General features: G+C 38.1%; 2 protein-coding genes across 2 annotated transcripts; both read right to left on the bottom strand.

Annotated features, from left to right (window-relative positions):
• Positions 1-93: 93 nt before the first annotated feature.
• On the bottom strand, positions 94-7,109 carry LOC146686980 (uncharacterized). Its single transcript, XM_085437976.1, has 3 exons — positions 6,902-7,109; positions 4,635-4,898; positions 94-3,389 (listed from the first exon to the last, which is right to left on the bottom strand). Exons 1-3 carry the CDS (start codon positions 7,095-7,097, stop codon positions 2,500-2,502), a joined length of 1,350 nt encoding a protein of 449 aa, XP_085294102.1. The 5' UTR covers positions 7,098-7,109; the 3' UTR covers positions 94-2,499.
• Positions 7,110-9,296: 2,187 nt separating this feature from the next.
• On the bottom strand, positions 9,297-17,206 carry LOC146686981 (uncharacterized). The gene is made up of 3 exons (XM_085437980.1): positions 17,023-17,206; positions 14,221-14,488; positions 9,297-11,867 (listed from the first exon to the last, which is right to left on the bottom strand). Exons 2-3 carry the CDS (start codon positions 14,471-14,473, stop codon positions 10,873-10,875), a joined length of 1,248 nt encoding a protein of 415 aa, XP_085294106.1. The 5' UTR covers positions 14,474-14,488; positions 17,023-17,206; the 3' UTR covers positions 9,297-10,872.
• Between the last annotated feature and the right edge of the window lie 3,917 nt (positions 17,207-21,123).

Below are 21,123 nucleotides of genomic sequence, written 5' to 3' on the forward strand. Positions count from 1 at the left end.
AGTTACACAGACTGGATCCCACACTAGTCTTTTGCTGCCCTCTATTTCTCATTGAAGTTGTAACTATGAGAATATAGAAAGCCCAAAACTGTGTTCCACAGAAACAGAAACTTTATTGTTACAATTCATGCAGCACTTCACCTTGTATATAACATATACAGGACATAGAATGAGACTAATATCACCTTCAGTTTAACCACAGCTGGAGGATCCAATTGGCTGTCTGTCAAGAAACTAGACGAACCTCAACCTAAATTAAGGCCGTTACTGGTGCTGACTGCAGCCCCATAACCATCAGATAGCATCTGAGACCGCAGGGCTTCAAAAACAAAAAAAAAGTCTTCAAAGGCCTCGTCTCCTTGAATGCCACAGAACTGTCCGTTTGGACTTTGCAAGAGAGCACCAAACATGGGACATTGAAAGGTGATAGAAAGTTTTATTGTCTGATGAAAAATATTTAACCTTGATGGTCCTGATGGTTTCCAACATTACTGGCATGACAGGCAGATCCCACCTGAGATGTTTCCTATGTGCCACAGGAGGTGCATGCGCGTCAAACGCTGTCCAGATGTTGCAGAGAGCATGACTGAGGGCCCTCGTCTGCGTGGTAACGACTGGGTTTTTCAACAGGATAGCGCTACAGTACACAGTGCCCACAGGACAAGGGACTTCTTCCACTCTTTTTGGCCCATTCCCCTGATTTAAATCCAATTGAGAACCTTTGGGGATGGATGGCAAGGGAAGTTTACAAAAATGGACAACAGTTCCAGATAGCAGATGTCCTTCATGTGGCCGCCTTCATCACTTGGAAAAATGTTCCCACTCACCTCATGGAAGTGCTTGCATCAAACAAATATTTGAAGTATCAACAACATAATGGTGGAGCTACCCATTACCAAGTTTATGTTTGGAACTTTGATTTTTGCTTTGGGGGGGGGGTTACAGATTTTTTTGGAGGTGTGGTCCTAAACCTTTGATAAACTGTAAAACAGCCTGTTTCAGTTTAAATGTGGTTTTCAATAAATTGCATGCTCAAAATGTTTTGTCTCACTCCCATTTCTTCTTGTTGCAAGTTGAAGCTCTATTTGGAACCTTGTTAAGATCCAACCATGCAAAATCTAATTTTTTTTGCCATTTTTCAAGTGGTCTTAAACTTTTGATCAGGACTGTATGAGGAGATTCAAGTGGGGAATAGACCACAACTAGCTTTGCACACACTCACATAAATGGGGATACATCATATGACTCTTTTTCCATAGAAAGTGATTCCTATATGAGTGCAGCCTTCTCCAATCAGATAATAATGATAAAAGGCTGTAAAAATCTATAAAGTACAAATCAGTTTGTCAGTAAAATGCAACAGTGTTGCAAAAAAGATAAGACTTTTGGTAAATCTGATGATCTAGCCCACAGATAATACATTTCAATATACATTGTACTAAAAACATACTCTACGTAAAAAGTCAGTGAAAGTGTGGCACTTCCAGCTGATTTTTAAATCAAACCTCAGAACATAACCTGCTACTGAGCAGGGTTTGTGTTCAGAATCAGTTACCTTGGTGATTTAGCAAGGGAAAAAAGAGAGCCACTGACACAATCTAACCTTTTAATCTCCATCCATGGTACATCCCTTTGTACTACAAAGCAGGGTTATCATATTCATGTTAGGTTAACCTAGTCTCAGTATGGGTTTTTTGTACTAGAAAGGCGGTTTACATCTTATTGAGGTATATCACCATGGTAACACATGCTGTAAAAGTAACCTGAAATCACTGCCCACTGACCAGTCTGATGGAAAATCAGACTGGTCAGTGGTGAAAATCAACAATGCTGTAAAATAAAATAATTGTCCCCTCACTGATCTATTTTGTACGTATTTGTTAGACTTCCATTTTAAAATGTCTGATTTAGGGTCAAAAGCATTGATGAGACTAACGTATTAAAAGTTATTTACTGTCACATTTACATGCAATTTCCACTGTAAACCAGCAGTTATAGCACATAAATATCATATGTGTGCATCATTGATTAAAGTAGGCTTATAAAACAGAGTGAGGCAAGTTCAAGTAGTGAAAAAAGCATTTTCTGAATTTATGTAAAACAATATGAGAAAAAAAAGTGTGAAACAAGACAGAGCGCTCTGATATTTCAGAGATTACACCTTAAAATTTTCAATGAATTCATTAATTGAAATACTTAAGTTAAAAAAAAACAAAACAACAACAGTTGTAAATACAGTTCAAGAGGACAGGCACATGCTGAAGTTTGCGCCTCAAGAAAGTCAACACCACAACACATGAAGTGACCTTGAATCCATAATGATATAATATTTTTGGTCTTGTCTTACTTTCTAGCAGCTTTTAAACCTGTTCAGAAAATGACTAAGGAATAAATATAATCAACAATTATTAGATTATTACTGTGGAGATAATAATAATAATAATAATCATTATTATTACAACTAAAGCTCTCCCAAATTTTGTAAGTAAGTAAAAACCTTTAAACTGTATGAATTTTCATATGTCTTTTCAAATGGATAATCTGAATGAATCTTTTCCCACATATGCTACAAGAGTGTATCTTTTCCCCTGTGTGAATTCTTATATGAGTTTTCAATGTTGATGAAACCGTAAATTCTTTCCCACAGGTGTTACAAGAATAGGGCCTCTCACCTGTGTGAACTCTCACGTGGGTTTTTAATGTTGATTTTCGACTGAATGTTTTCCCACAGGTGCTACAAGAATACGGCTTCTCACCTGTGTGAATTCTCATATGACGTTTCAGTTCTGATTTCCAGGTAAATGTTTTCTCACACGTGCTACAAGAATGTGGCTTCTCACCTGTGTGGATTCTGATGTGATGTGCCAAAGTTGATTTCTGACTGAATGAGTTACCACAGGTGTTACAAGAATATGGCTTCTCGCCCGTGTGAATTCTCATGTGAGTTTTCAAGTTTATAATTTGACTGAATCTTTTTCCACAGGTGCTACAAGAATGTGGCTTCTCGCCTGTATGAATTTTCAAATGTTTAGTTAGTCTGGATTTATCGTGAAAAGCTTTTCCACAAGTGTCACACTTTACAGACTTTTTACTTGTGTCAGTGTTACACTGACTCTCTGGTCCAGGAGAGTTGCAAGACAGTTTCCGGTCACTGTGTGCTTCTGGTTCACTGTGATCACTTTCCTCGTGGGTCACCACAAAATTATCAGACTCCTGCTTCAGTCCAAGCTGCTCCCTTTCCTGACTGGTACAAGGTTCCTCCTTTTCCTCTTTAATCTGTGGAGGCTCTGAGTCATCCAGGTCCAGACTGGAGTTCTTATCCTGCTTACAGACCTGCTGGTCTGTGAGATCCTCCTCCTCCTCCTTAGAGACATGCTGATGTTGGAGGTCTGAAGGGACAAATTGAAAAAGAAAAAACTGAAACATCTGAAAAAAAAAATACATTTTAATCTTCATCCGTAGGAGTCTCGATAAAGCATTGCTTGACTCTAAAATAATGCCACTGTCTACATTCAGGAAGGAAGGATTGTTCATGATGGTAGGATGAAGAAGCATCATTAATGCAGCTCTACAGCAATCACTGAGCATAAACGCCAAAGAAAAACTCCCTTTTACCATGAAGACAAGTGGACTGGAAAATGGTTTATAAATAAAGGCTGCTTTTGATTTTTCCAAATGTGCGACTTTTGTGTCACTATTTTATGCCTGCATAGTCATGTGACAGCAAAAATAGGTAAGTATGTAAAATAGAAAAATTTTATCGTGAAATTGGCTCATCAAAATATCAAAATATTGATAATGTTCCCAGAGGAAGTGTAAGATTAAGCGTTAGCTGCAGATGATTCTAACAGCAATAAACATGTTGGATTTCCTGCTATAATTACATTCTTATTAGAAACGAAAGTTAATCTGTTGGGTCTTTGTTTTCTCTGATACTGAGAGGGCACAGTAAGGACTTGGACACAGATGCTGAAACATTAACCTTGTCATAACGAAGGCTTGTGAGCTTACTGTTCGAAATCGGGCATATTCAAGTTCATGTTCTGCATCTTTAACCGCTGGGTGTTTGAGTAACACGTTTGCTGAATGCTTGGATTTTTTACACTCAGGTATAATTTTGTTTCTTGTGGTTTTATTTTGACGGGTGTCAAAAATTCTTCAACGTAGGAAAAACCTTCACCTTGTTACACTGTAGCTTCTTCTGCCATTAACTTGTGTTTATGTTTTGCTATATTTATTGAGCACTTTGCCACAAAGGGGATGAATTAAAATCCACTGAATCTCATTTTCAGCTTATAGTAGTATAGTAATCTCAAAACTATTTCTTCTCAACCAACAGATTTCAGCTGGACTTCAACTTGTTTTAGTAACCTTCAACAGCAAACATAAACAGATTTAAAATAATTTTAGTGAAATAAACAAATCCCTATATTCAGATTGGATAAGGTGCTTTTACCTTCAACTGACACAAACTGTAGGTTTAATGTTAAATGTTCACAGTTTAGGAAAAAAAATGCATTAAAGTTACTTATTGCAGTTAGTCCTTAAATTCTTCCTAAAAGTAACTCTGAGCTCTGATTAGCATCCAAATTGAGTCATATTTATTTTTCTAAGACCTTTACAGTTTTACATACCTATTCTGTGTGAGTTTATTTCAGGTTTCCAGTTGGTGTCACTTAGTCTGTCCTGGTCTTCCCTGGCCCAGACGAGGATGCCTTTGCCTTCGTGCTTCAGTACAAGCTGTTCTCCCTCCAGACTGGTGCAAATTTCCTCCTCTTCCTCTTTAGTCTGCTGAGAATCTGAATCCTGCTGGTCCAGATTGGAGTGACTCTCCTGGTTACAGACCTGCTGGTTATCCATATCCTCTTCTTCCTTACATTCATCTTCGTCTGGGAGGTCTTGAGGAACAAAAACACACAAGAAAACATTTACTAATGTGATGATGGCAAAACACCCACCTGAGCAACTATATCCCAGCATATGTAACCATTTCCCTCACATATGAGTGAAATGAGTTCTGACAGTCTTATTAGCAAAGTTGTCACACTTTCAGTCCCCACTTATGTTGGGCACTGGTGCCTTCACAAACAGAGGCCCACACCACAGTTATGTCAGAATTGCTTTTGTGTTGTTGGAGGGGAAGACACTCAGAGTAGGTAAGTGGCACATTAAGGAAGTCACATACCTGTGAACTATATTACTGAGGTCCACAGGCATGAGTCTGATCAGTAGGGTTCATTAAATCTATTTATTTTTAATCAAAACATTGTTTTGTAATGCTGTATATACATTATAATAACATGAACATGCATTTAGTATCAACAGGTGATTGCAATTGTAATGCAAACAGTGCAGCTCCATGCTAAACTTTTGCACGATCGCATGTGTTTCATGAGACAGATCATACACATTTATTTCCTGAATTAAACAGCCTACTGGAAGCAAAATATACCAACCTAAAGAAGTAGAAATGAAAAAATTCTATGTAAATGTATATTATTATTAGATATTAAAGGAAAGAAAACCACAACACATCAACACTCGGTTGATGTCGGCCCTTGCTGTCTATCTTCAATCTTCTCCTGGCAGATAGACTAATAACAGCACAAACATGAGTAGACCAAAGACTAGTGGTACACACAGATGATCTCTGCAGACAGATGGGCTATGAGTAGTTGCCCACAGTCTGCCAACGGACTGCTAAGGCACTGCCATTGCCGAACCATAATTTTGCCCCAAGGGCTTCTCGAGGACAAATGTGTTGGTTGCAACTACAATATAGAAAGCAGCTAAATTAAAAGAAATTAAATTAAATTATAAAGTTTGATTAGCTGTTGAAACAAATATGTGATCTTGTTAAGTGTGTAATAACGTAGTGTAAAAGTGTAATAAACAGCTAAACCTACTTGGAGCAGAGACTGCTGAGCCACTGCTGAGGGCAATGTAAAATGACCCTGAATGATAAAGATCTGGAAAAAGTTTGTGGAACATCTGAAAAACTGTCATTTTTGCCTCAAACCAACGTTGCCCTGATGCCAAGAAAACTTTCCTAGACAACGGTCGAGGAATGTAGCCAGAGAGATGCCGTGAACTTTCCCCGATCCCTCACTTGCTTTTTTTTTACACTGTATTCTGCTGTGTATTCCATATCTTGTGACACAGGCATGATATTTTACTCAGTTTCTGTTATACTGGACCTGCAACCATTTATTGTGTTGTTTATGAGATTTTTTACACCAGAAGTCTCAGTGGAGAAGCACATTTTGTCATGAGAATTGTTTTAGTTCACCTGGAAATAAGTGCATTCATTTTAATTAGGCATTCACGCATTTGTTTGTTTGTTTTACAGCAGGAATACTCTGTCAGTTTCTTGGTCAAATTAAAGTGCGGATGCAGCAAATATGATCTCAATTTCATATTAAATACGGGCGTTAGAGATGAAAACTCTGCCTATTATTGTTTCTTTGAAAGCGATTGTATTTAATGAACTTACAGCACAGTTTGCTCTCTTTGTGTTGATACAGCTCAACTAACAGCCTCAGTCTCCATCTCTCACTTACACGAAAGTTATCAATGAAATGAGAAGAGTAATTATTATACTTGGTTGTTAAAGTAAATGGATGGTTGAAATATTAATAACAGATCGGGTATTGTTTCCATAATCTCCACACTCACGTGTATCCGCTGGGAATAAACAGAAGCGGTGGTATTAAAAACATTAACTTTAAATTACAAGGCCCAGCCTAAATACTGCCGCTAGCCGCTTATCGTTTAAGACAAAGAGAAGCACTTCTATTATTTATGTAAAAAATAAAAAAAAACCTCAGAGCTGCGCCTTCATTTTATTCTACAAACTGGGCTGTGATTTAGGTGCTGCGTGAGTCATCCCAGTTTTACATACCGATTATGTGTAACTTTATCTCAGGTTTCCGGCTGATATCCAGCAGCCTGAGCTGATGGTTGATTTCCTCCTCATACCGGACGATCGTTTTTTTAACCTCTGAGAAGATTTCTTCAGCAACGCCAGTCAATCTATCCCTGATGAAGTCTCTCATATACTGAACTGAAGACATTGCTGAGCCGTAACACAGACGCATCGTTTCCGTTCGTCCTCGTCTTGTGTTGGATCTGCGGAAAGCTTAAGGAGCGCCCCCTTCAGCTCAGGCTGAGAATTCCAATCAGAAACAAATCCTTACAGAGCAGCTAGTAACGTGGACACAGGCACCAAAACTTCATGCTTGGAGCAATGACTGTAGTCATTGCTTTGGAGCCATTATCTTGAAAATGTATTTATTTATTTTTGCTTTCAATCTTAGGAAACAGTTGTTTTCTAAGCCTCAGATTTAAACTAACTACAACATGAAAGACTGAAGTTTAATTAACTCAGCAATGTCTCTAAGCTAAAGTCCAGCATAGAGCGGCTGAGTGAATGTGGTCCGGATTCTGTGGAGGAAGTCATGGTTTCAGGGAAGAAGGACACAATACCTGCTCATCTGGAGGACTGAGGACCTGAGAGTCTCAGAGCTCTGACACAAAACCTCAGAGGACGGATATTGTTGTTGGACGAGTTTGTAGACTCACATCTTCTACAACTGAAATAGTTCTCCATCACAGCACCAGCCCACAGACTTCCAAATAACATAAAAATCATACATGAAACTGGTTCCCTCATTTTACAGTAAAGGGTGTTTCCTTGATAACATGTGGATGCTTTGCTTTGCTCCATAGACTGCTATTGTTCCTTCAGCACTGGTGTGATCACATTATAGAGAGAGATTACAGTAAATTATATAGTTTCAAAAATAAGGCGAATATTGGGCTGGCGGTAGAGGTGCTTCCATATTTTTATCCTTTAAGTAAATTGGGATTGAAATGAGCCTCTTTCATCAAAGTATCACTGAGAAATTACAAAGCCCCCCCACAAAATATGAGTTAAAACAAAACATACTGGAAATCTCTGACAGAAAGTCCACGTTAGCACAAAAAGTTTTCCATCACATGTTGTTCAGTGCATTCATCTCATTAGAGTTTTCATAATTACTAAAAAAAAAAGGTAAATGGTCTGTATTTGTATAGCGCTTTACTTAGTCCCTAAGGACCCCAAAGTGCTTTACACTACATTCAGTCATCCACCCCATCACACACACATTCACACACTGGTGATGGCAAGCTACATTGTAGCCACAGCTGCCCTGGGGAGCCCTGAGACTTACTATTACATTTTTATGCAGTTTCTACTGCTGCACTAAATAAACATCATATGTGTGTCTCATTGCATAAAATGCTGGAGCTAGGACATTTAAACAGGAACTGTAACACAGACTGAGGCACAATTAACCAAAAAACAAACATCAGTATGTGAATTAATCTAAGACAATGTCAGGCAAAGAAAAGCTTGTGTGAAATAAGGCCCAACACTGTTAGGTTTCTCCCATATTTTACACATAAAGAAATCTTTATTTAAACTTTAAAGAAATCACAACCTTTCAGTGCATGCTGAAATCTTGTGAAAATAACTTTTGCATTACCAATGTCCATATTGAGATATATATATCTATATCTATCTATCGATCTATATATCTCTATATATCTCTATATATATATATATATATATATATATCTCTATATATATATATATATATATATATATATATATATATCTCTATATCTATATATATAGATATATATAGATATATATATAAAAACATGTCCCTTTCCAGCTTTTAGTCCTGTGTATCCTCCTCACTGAACAACAAAGGAATCGAAACCTGGTTGCAAATGTTTTTTCCATAACACAGATGTTTAGTGAAACAGGATAGAAATCTCTCAGCCTGTGGAGATATGGGACTGCCACTGATGCAGAATCTCATCTCAGTATAACTGAGCATTAAGGTCCAATGATGACAACCCTTGTTTTTCCAGTGAGGGGGATGTAGTCCCAGTCTTCCATATCCTCTTGCATACCTTTATTTCAAATCTACTGGAGCCAGCCCACAAAATGATTAATTTTAGATATGGTGCGGTTGTGTATGTGTTGTGTGTCAGGTATAATGTCAATGAGAGGACTTGAAACGGCTCGCATTTGATTATTAATTCAGGCGTTGCATTAAGGCCTAGTGTAAAATAGCAGAGAATCATGGCCTCTAGTAAACATCAAGAATATAAATACAGAGCCGAGAATGAGCCTGTTTCTCCTTCAAAGTACCATTGATAAAATATAATATCCAACCTTAAAACATTAAAAATGTTTTGTAGGAAAACCAACCCAAATGCAGGACTCAAAAAACAGGCAGGAGTAACAAAAACCTAACATTTAATTAGGTCAGCAACCAGCTTTCAAAATGAAACACACTGAAACTTGATAGAAACCCATAGCGGAAGGCTAGGGGGGGGAAAAAAACAAAAACAAAAAAAGAACTATATTTTAAAAAAAATTAGCTGGAACACAAAGTAGAAAAAGAAACTCAAGTAATGATTGCAATAAAACAAAAGCATAAAAATAACAAAAATGTTTTAAACAATAACAAAACTCCAAGACTAAAGCACAACCCCCCCCCAAATTAACAAAATATTAAAGACAATTTGCATACAAACGAAAATCCTTTACAAACAGTTAATCTCAGTGAAAGAAACATTTAAGTCCTCGTTGTCGTAAAAAGTTAATTTTATCACCACTTGATTATTTCAGTGGATGAAACTTTAAAGCACTGCAGAGGAAAGTTATTTAATATAAGACAACTGGTCATATCATATGCTAATCATCAGGCTAAATATGACAAAAGTGCTTATTTGAAGACCAAAAGCAATGACAAACCATATAAACATATTAAACATCTTTTACCATTACACTTTCATGCAGTTTAACTGTAAACCTGCAGCTACACTACGCAAATGTCTCGTCACCAGAAGTGTTTCATGAAATCTTTATTTAAACTTTAAAGATAAATAACATACTAAGCACATCGCTAAGAACACAATAAACACCACAACACATTCAGTGACCTGAAAGTCTCATCTGTCTCTTGCTAGTGGAGCTTTTCCTTGATCTGTTGCTTAGCCGGGCAGCTTTTTAGTTTACAGCATCAATAAGTACGCATAATTTACTTACTGCGCATAAGCGTAGATATACACATTATAACAGATGGACTCCTATGTTGTTGTAAGCCGTTTGACGTTTCTTAGTTGCCCTCCATCCTCAGCTGGAGTAAATGATCGAGTCCATTCACCAACCGCACCATGCTTTGCTTAGAATGTCTGGATTTTTAATAAACTCATATTAACTTTAAGAGTCATGTTTTTGTCAAACCATGTGAAGGACCGAAATTTCATTTGACAATCAGGTGCCATGTTACAAATCATGTTGCTTGTCAATACTGCACTACAACTTCCATAAGCGTACATATTTATTTACCAGCCCAGAGACATTATACACACCTCCTGCCGTCAAGCCATTTGTAATGAAATACAGGTTAGCCATTTAAAAAAATAAATAAATAAAAATGATACAATACAGAAGAAAAACTGGAAAAAACCCTCAAAGAATCAAATCTTTACTATGAAAAACAAAACTAAACAAAAATGAACATTTGTTTAAGCTTTTTTTCTTTTTAAAACAACAAAGCTATTTAGTGAATCAATTTTAAGGACATAATTCTACAATTAATTTTTGTGTATTATCTCTACAGGCTAAAAATATCATTTCTAGATTTAAAAACAAACAAACAAAAGGCTTTCCCTACAATTCCTAAAAGAGTAAGCCAGTATTAGAATATATGAGATCATTTTTTCCTCACAGGTGTTGCACTGATTTGGCGTCTCACCGGTGCAGGCTGTGCTATGAACACAGTGCTAAAAATCTAAAGGATGACATTTTCAACCAGTATGATTTCTCATGTGTCTTTTTAACTGCGTTTTCTGCTTGAATGTTTTCCCACATGTGCTACAAAAATGTGACTTCTCGCCCGTGTGAATTCTCATCTGTGCTTTCAATCCAAATGAGTATCTATATCTTTTGCCACGGGGGCCAGACGATAATGGCTTCTCACCTGTGTGAATTTTCATGTGAGTTTTCAAGTGTATCATTTGACTGAAGCTTCTCTCACATATGGTGCAAACATATGGCTTCTCACCTGTGTGAATTCGTGTGTGTTTTCGGAATCCTGATAAGTCCCTGAATGTTTTTCCACAGATGCTACAAGAATATGGCTTTTCACCTGTGTGAATTCTAGTGTGAGTTTTGAATGATTTTAAATCTCTAAAACGTTTCCCACAAGTACTGCAAGAATACGGTTTCTCACCAGTGTGAATTCTCATGTGAACTTTGAATGCAGATGAGAAACTAAATTTGTTTCCACAGACACTACAACAATAAGGCTTCTCACCTGTGTGAACTCTCTGGTGTTCATTTAGTCCAGATTTAAAATGAAAGACTTTTCCACAAGTTTCACATTTTAAACACTTTTTGAATGTGTTTGTTGTATACTGGCCCTCTGAGCCGGGAGACTCATCTGCTCCCTCACCGCGAGGTTTCCTCTTTATCGGCTCTGCTCTTCTAGTTGATCCCAAATCCACATGCCTGCCTTCTTCCACATCTCGCCTCTGTGGTTCAGGTAAGTTATGAGAGAGAAACTGCTCACGCTTTGGTTCTGGCCTACACTGCTCATAAGTCTGAGTCACCATAAAGGTATCACTCTCCTGCTTCAGTGCAAACTGCTCTCCCTCCTGACTGATGCACAATTCCTCCGGTTCCTCTTTAATGTGTTGCGGCTCTGGGTGCTCCTGGCCCAGGCTGGAATACCTCTCCTGGTTACACACCTGATGGTCATGCAGACCCTCTTCTTCCTTACAGTCGTGTTGTTGTGGGAGGTCTGAAGGGACAAATATGAAAACACATCTTTGGTTCTGGATGTCTGGATTCGGAGCAGTTGCAGTCATGGTACAAAAAAACCCAGAATTACATATTAAATTAAAATAAAATGTTGTTAGCAGGTCTTAAATTAAGCAGATACAGTCTCAGATAATAAAAAGTAAACTTTATTAACTGATCATCTTTACGTGTGACCACCTCTATAGCTTCTTTGGCATTTTCTGGACTGGAGGTTAAAGATGTGTGTTTTTGCAGATTGCAGAACATTCAAAATTTTACAATTATTCCAAAACAGAAGCTTTACAAAATATTTGTTTCATAAAGTTTTCTACAACAGGATAAAATGCAGAATTAATTAAATGTTCATTAAAAATTACTCAGCAGCCTTTCATTGCCCCCTTTTCACAAGGAAAACTAGTTGATCTTTGCTGGTTTCAGACACTAAACACTTTGTCCACTGACAATTTTAGACTCACATCTCAAATTTGATAAGCATGTAAAGAAAATGTCATAGTAGTTATGGCTAATCTGAATGTTTTAACTTAGTTTGACACTGTATAGCGACATTAGCATACCTACATTATCTAGTCTAGTTTTCAAGTGTATAAATACTCTGGGGCCAGAGTGTCTTGGCTAGATAAATTCAAAGACGAAACAGTAATCGCAGTACTAGGAGCACAGTTAATGGGAAAAGTAAAATGCCATATTAAAGATCTAAATCAGGATTCTCTATAAAGGCCTCAGTCTTTCATATCATTGGCCCACTCGTCTTTACAGCAGTACTTCAGTTCACTGAGACTTACAGGCTTTGCTTGTATGCGCTCCCTCAAGGTCCTACCACAACATTTTAATAACATTGGGTCTGGGCCATTGCAACACTGTGACCGTTTTCTTTTCAGCCATTCTGTTGTAGATTTGGTGGTGTGATTGGGATCATTGTCCTGTTATATGATTCATTCTCCTCCAAATTTTATTAATTAGAAAGACCGTTTCAAATTTGACTCTACAGGGTGGGCCATTGTTTTTCTTGTGACATTACCAATAAGTTTGATGTGTCACATGGCCCTCTTCCTATTGAAAAAACAAAAGTTGTATCCAAGATGGCCGACTTCTAAATGGCCACCACCCATCGTGAGGAGTTTGCCCCCTCACATATACTAATGTGCCACAAACAGGACTTTAATATCACCAACCATTCCCATGTTATTACGGTGTATCCACATAAATGGCCCACCCTGTACAATACTTTGTTATGGTCCTGTAGCTGGAAAACAAGCCCAAATCATCACCCATCCACTACTGTGCAAAAGAAGTGGTATGAGGGCTTTTGTAAAATATGGTGCTGTGTATTATAGCAAACCCCTCCACTTCTTTCCCCTATTCTGTCCAAAGGACATTGCTCTAGACATCTTGTGGTTTATTCAGATTGAACACTGCAAACCTAAGCCATGCTGCCATGTTCTTTTTGGGGGCGAGATTAGCTTTTCTCCTGGCAACTCTTCCAAACAACCCCAATTTTTTTTAGTCTTTTACTAATTGTACTGTCATGAACTTTAACATGCCAACTAAGGCCTTTACAGTCTGGGATGCATCTCTTGAATTTCTTGCAATTTCATTGACCATTGAGATGTATTTGCTAGGCTATCAATAACTGGAAAGAATGGCAGCTACCTTGAATGTTTTCCACTTGTGACTAATCTTTCTCATTGTAGAATGATGGACTCCAAATTGTTTAATGACCTTTTCCATATGAGTAGACAACAGCTGCTTGCGTAGGATCATTGCCAATGTCTTTTCTAATACTACAGCTGCCACTTTAACTGATTTTTTTTGTACCACCTCAGCTGGATCCTTTGAAGAAAAGTAAGTTCACTCAGAGTCCGTCTCAAATTACAGAGGTCCTTCTGGGCTGAGCCTAGAAACCCACTGGAACAAGCTCATTTCCACAAATATGCCGACATTTAGAGGAGATGTTGAAAATTTATGTTTTTACTGAGGTAGTATTCTGTAGCATTTTATTTTTGTCTCCTGGTGCCTTTGTGAGCTCTTTTCGCAAGCAGTCATACTTGCAAATGACTGACATCCCAGTTTGTTTACTTGGATTTGTTGAAGCATCACTTTCACTTGTTTTGGTCATATACTTATCATGTTTATATTCATTTTATTTAAAAGAGAGCTATACAGGCTAATTTTCATCTGCACTCTTTATAGTTTGTTGGTGCTTTCTTCAGGTTTGTGGTGTTTCACCATGACAGTTCCTGTGTGTGTGTGAGTGTGTGAGTGTGTGTGTGTGTGTGTGAGAGAGTGAGAGAGAGAGAGAGAGAGAGAGAGATCTCTACAGCACAGCTGCACACCTGATCTGTGTAATAAATTTCTTTCAGGACTCCAGATGACATCCAGCAGCCTGAGGCGCTCTTCCCCGGTCCAGAAAATGATGCCATCGGCCTCCTGTTTCACTACAAGCTGCTCTCCTGCCTGAGCGATGCAGAGTTCCTCCTGTTCCTCTTTAATCGGTGGAAGATCAGGGTTCTCCTGGTCCACACTGGAGCTCCTCTCCTGGTTACAGACCTGCTGATCATCACAAACTTCTTTGTCCTTAGACTTCATGTTGCTGTGGGATGTCTTGATGAACAAAGTGACACAAGAAAAAGTTACTAATGTGATGACAGGAAAACAGATCTGAGCAAATACATTCCAGCAAATTTAATAATAATAATAATAATAATAATAATAATAATGGATTGCATTTATATAGCGCTTTACAATTCCACTATTCAGTCACTCTCACATTCACACACTGGTGGAGGCAGCTACAGTTGTAGCCACAGCTGCCCTGGGGCAGACTGACTGTTTCTATTAAGGAACAACTTCAGAATATCAAAAATTCCCCAGAAGCTTTTGCTTTTTCACAAACAGATACTATTACACTGGTTACTTACATCCAAACAAACTTTCAACCATAAAAATTACATTTAAATCAACAATGACACTTTTTTTTTTTTTAATCAAAAGCTTGTTCGATAAAGGACTAGGCCTAATTAGCCAACTCTTTAATTCAGATGGTTGCCTGCTTTCATATTCAGAATTTGTCCTTTTACCAAACATGTGATACCAAAATAATATGCAAATGTTTGCGATGCAAGTCCAGATTGTGCAGTGAGACATTTAGTATTTGCAGCACAGATGGAAACTACATCACACCACCCTTTGATCCCGGCTCTCCCACGACTGTGTCTTTAATCAGCAACAAAGCATCAACAGAATAATCAGAAACAAAAAAAAAAAAAAATTATTTTACCCAGAAAGTTCTTACTGACCAACAAATTAAAAGAGGTGACATTTAACACCATTAAACGTTACCTCACAGTGACCAGACTTGTTTACATTTCTTTTATCCGACAAGCTTCTCTAGTTCTAAAACCTAATGGTGAAGAAACCCGGGTATTTCAACTCTAGTGGGAGGTGTCCCTTAGGAACTTGACCCACTATTGATTATGTGAAAAAGGGCGTAGGTCATTATCAGCAGAATTTTCATTTAAAACCATTGTAAGATCTGCCCTCACCCCATTATGGCCTTTTGAGATCAACTGATGCAAGATGTGAGTGGGCCCTGAGGTGCCTGAAGTGATCTTAAAACTGTATTGTAGGTGCAGACGGTTGATGTCGTAAGCCACCCCCTCTGTTCAAGGATGGCAACAATGGAATCCTCGAAAGAGCGACCTTTGACCTTTAGATGCTGATGTACACCCAAGTCTTGTCTTGTCAATGTGGCTCTTCTATGCTGTGCCATGCATTTGGCTGCTGCACTGCACCGCATGCACCATGTTGTTTTGTAAAGGAGCGTATGCGGTGCAGTGCAGTGAAGAGTGCTCAGACTTCTACATTGAAGAAACCAACTTTAAAATAAAATATTTGTAAGTTAAAATAAAAAGATCAAATAATGAAAACTCTGACAAGACTCAAACCTGTTTCTGTGACCACAAGCTAACATTCTCTTTCTGATACCACTAAGCAGCCCAACGGAGTCTCGAGTTTACTTAATACATCCTGTTCAAAAGCTTGGTTGATAAAAGACTGGGCCTAATTAGCCAACTCCTTAATTCAGATGGTCTCCTGCTCAGTTTAACACAGGCGGCTTCCTGCTCAATAAAACAAAACATCACTTTATTTTGTATATAATTAGCAACTGTGTTTTTCACTAGCTTAGACTGCTGGACGCTTGTGTTTACACAGCGTCCAGCAGTCACAGAAGGTCTCATGATAGAAACAGACCAAAAATCATGTTAATTAATGAACCACATTGGAATAATCTGTTTCCAGCAAGCTGTTCAGTGTGAAACGTGTGCTGCAGTCAGTTTACAGCTCTGAGCGGATCAGTGTTTCTTTAAATGTAACTGTACCCTTTAAAGAGAGAATTACAAAAAAATAACTGAATGTCAGCCACTTAAGATGCCATCATGGAGATGTTTTAGTGGTGATTGTCTTAAAATAATCGATGATTACTGCGAAAAACAAATGATCATCTTAAATAATCAAACATCAAGGGGAATATATAAACACGGACACTGCTGTTCTAATTTATTGTAAAAAGTATAAACGAGTTCAAGGTATTGAGAACTTCATTCAGAAAACTAGTGATTTTAGTCATCAAGAAATAAACTGGTGATCCCTCTGCAGCCATACTGCCAACTACCATAAGAGCCCCCCTCTCCTCGCGGGGTCTTTAATCTAGTTAAATCACGTGATATACTCGCAGAAATTGATGAATCCACGGATGTAATCCGAAACACGGACTGGAATAACTAAACCAATCTAGCTCAGGTAAAAACCAGCTAACCCGGAACACCTGCGTTTACATTCTGGTTTTCTGTTAACGGGTCCTGAATGCTGCTTCTGTTTCACTGTTTGGCCGTGAATGCGGTACACCGGCCTGCACACACACCGCATGGAGTCCGCAAGCACGAAGGTTTTCACTGCGATGTTTTAGTAAAGTCACTTTCTGCTGTGTCTCTCTGGATGTTTAGTGTTAAACGTTTACCTTTTAAAAAGACAGAAGCACTTGTGTGATTAGCTGCTCCCTGATTTTAGTCTGTTAGCATACAAGCTGCGCTCAGATCAGAGTGTCAGTTCAATGAGACCGTCACAGTTTCACAAACCTGCTTTGTGTGACTTTATCTCGGGTTTCCGGTTGTTCTGCAGCAGTCTGAGCTCACGGCTGACCTCCTCCTCATATTTCGTTTGTTAAGCTGGCAGGATTTCCTCAGCAGCAGCAGATAAACTCTCACACAGCGAACTAAATATATTGTTGAGTAATAAAAGTCACGTCATTTCCGTTCTGTTTCGTCTTCCGGTAAATCACGCGCATCGAAGTCGCACTGCTGCCCTCCTCTGGTCATTCTTACAATTTCAACCAGAACGAAGTCATTACATAGTCTTTTGCAGAAACCTGGATACAGAATTTACACTTCTCCAGTGATCCCAGTTCAGTGTTGATTTAAAGAATAGACTGTGATGTCATCCCTGACAGTTCCGCATGCATGAGGTTTCTTTCTGAAACCTGTAATGCCAGCGAGAACCTGGTCAAATTCACCTCATCCCTCCTCCTGCTTGTTTTTACACATAACAGATTTTCTGTATCTTAACGGTCATTTATAATGAGAAGTAATGGCGCTCCTTCATTCTCCCACTGCTTCTGGCACAACACTGTTATGTTTTCTTTGATGATTCAGTACAGTCCATCCTTAGCTCTTTTAATTGCCCCTCAGGGTGTGGTGACTCAGGCCCTTCTGTGTGTTGGTATCTACAGAAACCCTACTGATGCTCCTGTGTTTTCAGTACTATATAAGTAAATCTGATTGGACTCTAGCCTGAATTTCTTTCTTTCTGTAGTATAAACAGACAACCGCCTTCAGTCACCTAAGCTTTACATTGCCTGTAGGTCTGTTATGTCAAAATCAAAGTCTCATTTACTATTTTGTGGACCTTCTGGCCATCTGCATAACTCTGGGGTGTAGCTGAATAGTCACTTTCATTTAGGAAGGTTCCTAACTGAGTGACATGACAAGTATCTGTGTGGGAGCTGTAATAAGAGCTCATCTCTAGGTATTAAGAAAGCTGCTTCACTGATTGCTTTATAACGTCATTTAGCAGAGGATACAGTGAATCCACCTTTATGAAAGGAAAACAGATAATATCATCTCATAGTTCACAGCAACACAGTGTCTGACCACTCATGAAAAGAATCAACTGTCAAAGTGGCATGCACATGTAAATGCTAGTTGTATTTTTCAGTTTTCAACAGCAGACCTTAAAGCCACAGCTGAACTATGGCCACAATAATAATAATAACATCTGCTTCTTGTTGCATGAGGGCCCTGCATGTATATAGGCTCTCTAAATCCAGATGAAGAGCATTAAAATGATCAAAATGCTTTTACTGTCACGGTTTACAGTGGCAGACCATGTGTTGGTGAGTGGGGACCCAGGTGCAGACACAGGCGAGGAAACCAAACTAACTTGAACAATAGGCGAGCCTTTTATTACAGCTTATAATCAGGTCAACAAAACAAGGGCAAAGCACAGAGGCAAAGCTAAACTGGGCAAGCTGAATACTGAGACTATGAAAGCTAGGAAGGCAATGACAAAGAGACTGTGAAGACTATGAACAGGACTTTGTGCAGGAACATGAAGGAACTATGAACTCATACACAAACAAGCAACATGACCTGCACAGTGTCCTGAAACCTGACATGACATGAGGGCTGGAACACAGACAACGCAACAATGAACAAAGGGAGACAGAGGACTTAAATACAAACATGAGGTGATTGGGGGAAGTGGAGACGCCAGAGGAAACAGCTGACACAAATGAATCATAATGACACCACAGGGGAAGAGTAAAATTAAACACAGTAACCATAGAAACACAAGATCTCTTCAAAATAAAACAGGAAACATAATGAGACAGACATGACAACACAAACTTGACAACATAAGACATGCAGACTTGAAACACATGAAGGGCAAGGAAGACTAAAACACAGCGGGAGAAGACATGAGTGGATCTAATGAACAGAGAACTAAAGGCTGAGCAACTTAGGAGCTTAAGCAAAATAGATGAACTTAACATAAACAAAGAATAACAAAATACAAGGACTCAAGTCCCAACTTTTGCAAGCAATCTGGATCGGATTAATTAATTTTTGCTTTGGGTCTTCTGGGATAGACTCCAGGCTCCTCCTCACCCCCTACTACAACCACTCACGACTGAACTGGATAAGAGGTAGATGTTAGAAATTTTGCTCTAAACATAGAAAACAAATAGGAGGAAAGGAATACACAAAATCACCTCTCTAGTAAGCATGTCACAGTGTGTGGAGTGAGAGAACCCAGGTGCAGAGTTTAACAAACAAAACCAAAAGACACATTTATTTAGGGTGATACATTTACTAAAATCAAAAGTCCATAAATGTGAGTAATATATAAACTAATATATAAACTAAACACAAGGAGAACTGGAAGCACTAAAGGTTACTCAGAATACAAAGAGGAAACACAGACAGCCAATCAGGCAGAACAAGCTGTACAGCACAACAGGAAATGGAGGGAAACTGAGGCTATGAATACACAGAGAGAGAATGGAGTCAAAGGAAGTAGAAATATCTGAGGCACACGCATCACAGATCACCTTAATCCAAATAATGAGGCAGAAAGGAAAGTAAAACAACACAAAAGAAGGAACTACCATAACTGAAACTCGGAAATAAACAGTAAATGTGAATAAACTACACAGGAAAACAAGGGGAAACACTGAAGGAACTTCTGAGCGGAGAGTAATGCAAAGTATTAGTGGGACCTATAGAGGTCTAAAAATTTAGAACAAGTCTCAAACCACTATAAAAATATTAACATCTTTCTCTGTTTTCAAACAGTCTTTAAACAGTTGTTATTAAATTGTGTTTGAAACCCTATGTGGTTAACAATCCTTCAAAGCTTGCACTAGCACTCTACATGAGATTCAGACCATTGTTTTCATACCTACATACTGTCTAGCTTAGTATTATTTGCATGTTAGGATATTATATTAATCTGAGGACATTTTACTGGTTTATCTTAGTATTATAGTATATGTTGGTAAATATATATGCATTTGGTTTATATCTGATGTTCGGGGTTGTATTTATAATCTGTGATTAGCTTTTGGGCCCAATTTCAAAAATAACTATTTGTATATTATGGTTTTTGAATTTTTATTTTATTTTTATTTATGAATAACCTGAAGCTGATATCAGGAATGCAGACATTAATTGAAGCTAACATATATCAACACCTGAAGGGTTTTAATACATAGAAATCAAAGTAAAAACCTCATGAAAAGGAAACAGACTCTAGAACTGAGAGGCTCAATAGTACAAGTACATAGTTGAGCTAAGAACAAAGACAAAGGAACCAATAACACAAAATTTTCACAACAAACTAAACACTGTACAAGGGAAACAGGGAACTACAGTAGTAAACCAAAGACCAAACCAATCGAAATAATAATAAACCAACCCTGACTGAATTAACTCAGAGTGCAAAAACTGAAAATCCTGGGTGCAGGATCAAGGATGATGGAAGGAGGAGTGAGAACAAATAAGGAGTAAAAAGCAATGCAAAAATAACGCTATGTTAATTTTTCTTGAAATCAACTATTTCGGAATGTTAATTACATGAGCAGCCTCGACCTCAGCTTCTTCTTAGCTTCTTCACAGTGCCACCTTCAGACATCTCAGGGCTAATTTTATCCCCCCACTGACATGTTTGCCTTGATTGGAAACGAAGAACTCCACAGGTCTGCTGACACGTTTTTAAATCAATCCCTGTTCTTTCACAGCCAAACGGTCCCCGGGTCCTAGTGTCCTTCTACGTATTCATTGTTTGAAACATAAGTAAATTACTGCCAGTTGATTTTTTTCTCCCAAAAATTAAATAATAAAATCAACCAAGAATAATTTCAGAAAAGAAAATTAAATTAAATAACTCATTAAATAAATCTAGTTAATTTCAGCAGTTTAATTAAATAGAAAACCATCTACAAGGTATATCAAAAAAGGGCTGGTGTACAGCAGCATGTGAGGAGAGATAAAGGGAGAAAGAAGAGTGTTCACCTGTTGACTTCATGTAAACGCTGCTACTGTTGCAAGACATAAAATGCATAAATGCTGCATCATTTTAATTGTTATCCACCTTAAACATGCATATAAATGGATTAACTT

Source organism: Copadichromis virginalis, linkage group LG18 (assembly GCF_057382275.1).
Source record: "Copadichromis virginalis isolate Kocher_CV1m ecotype Utaka linkage group LG18, C_Virginalis_male_GT1.1, whole genome shotgun sequence".
NCBI lineage: Eukaryota > Metazoa > Chordata > Actinopteri > Cichliformes > Cichlidae > Copadichromis > Copadichromis virginalis.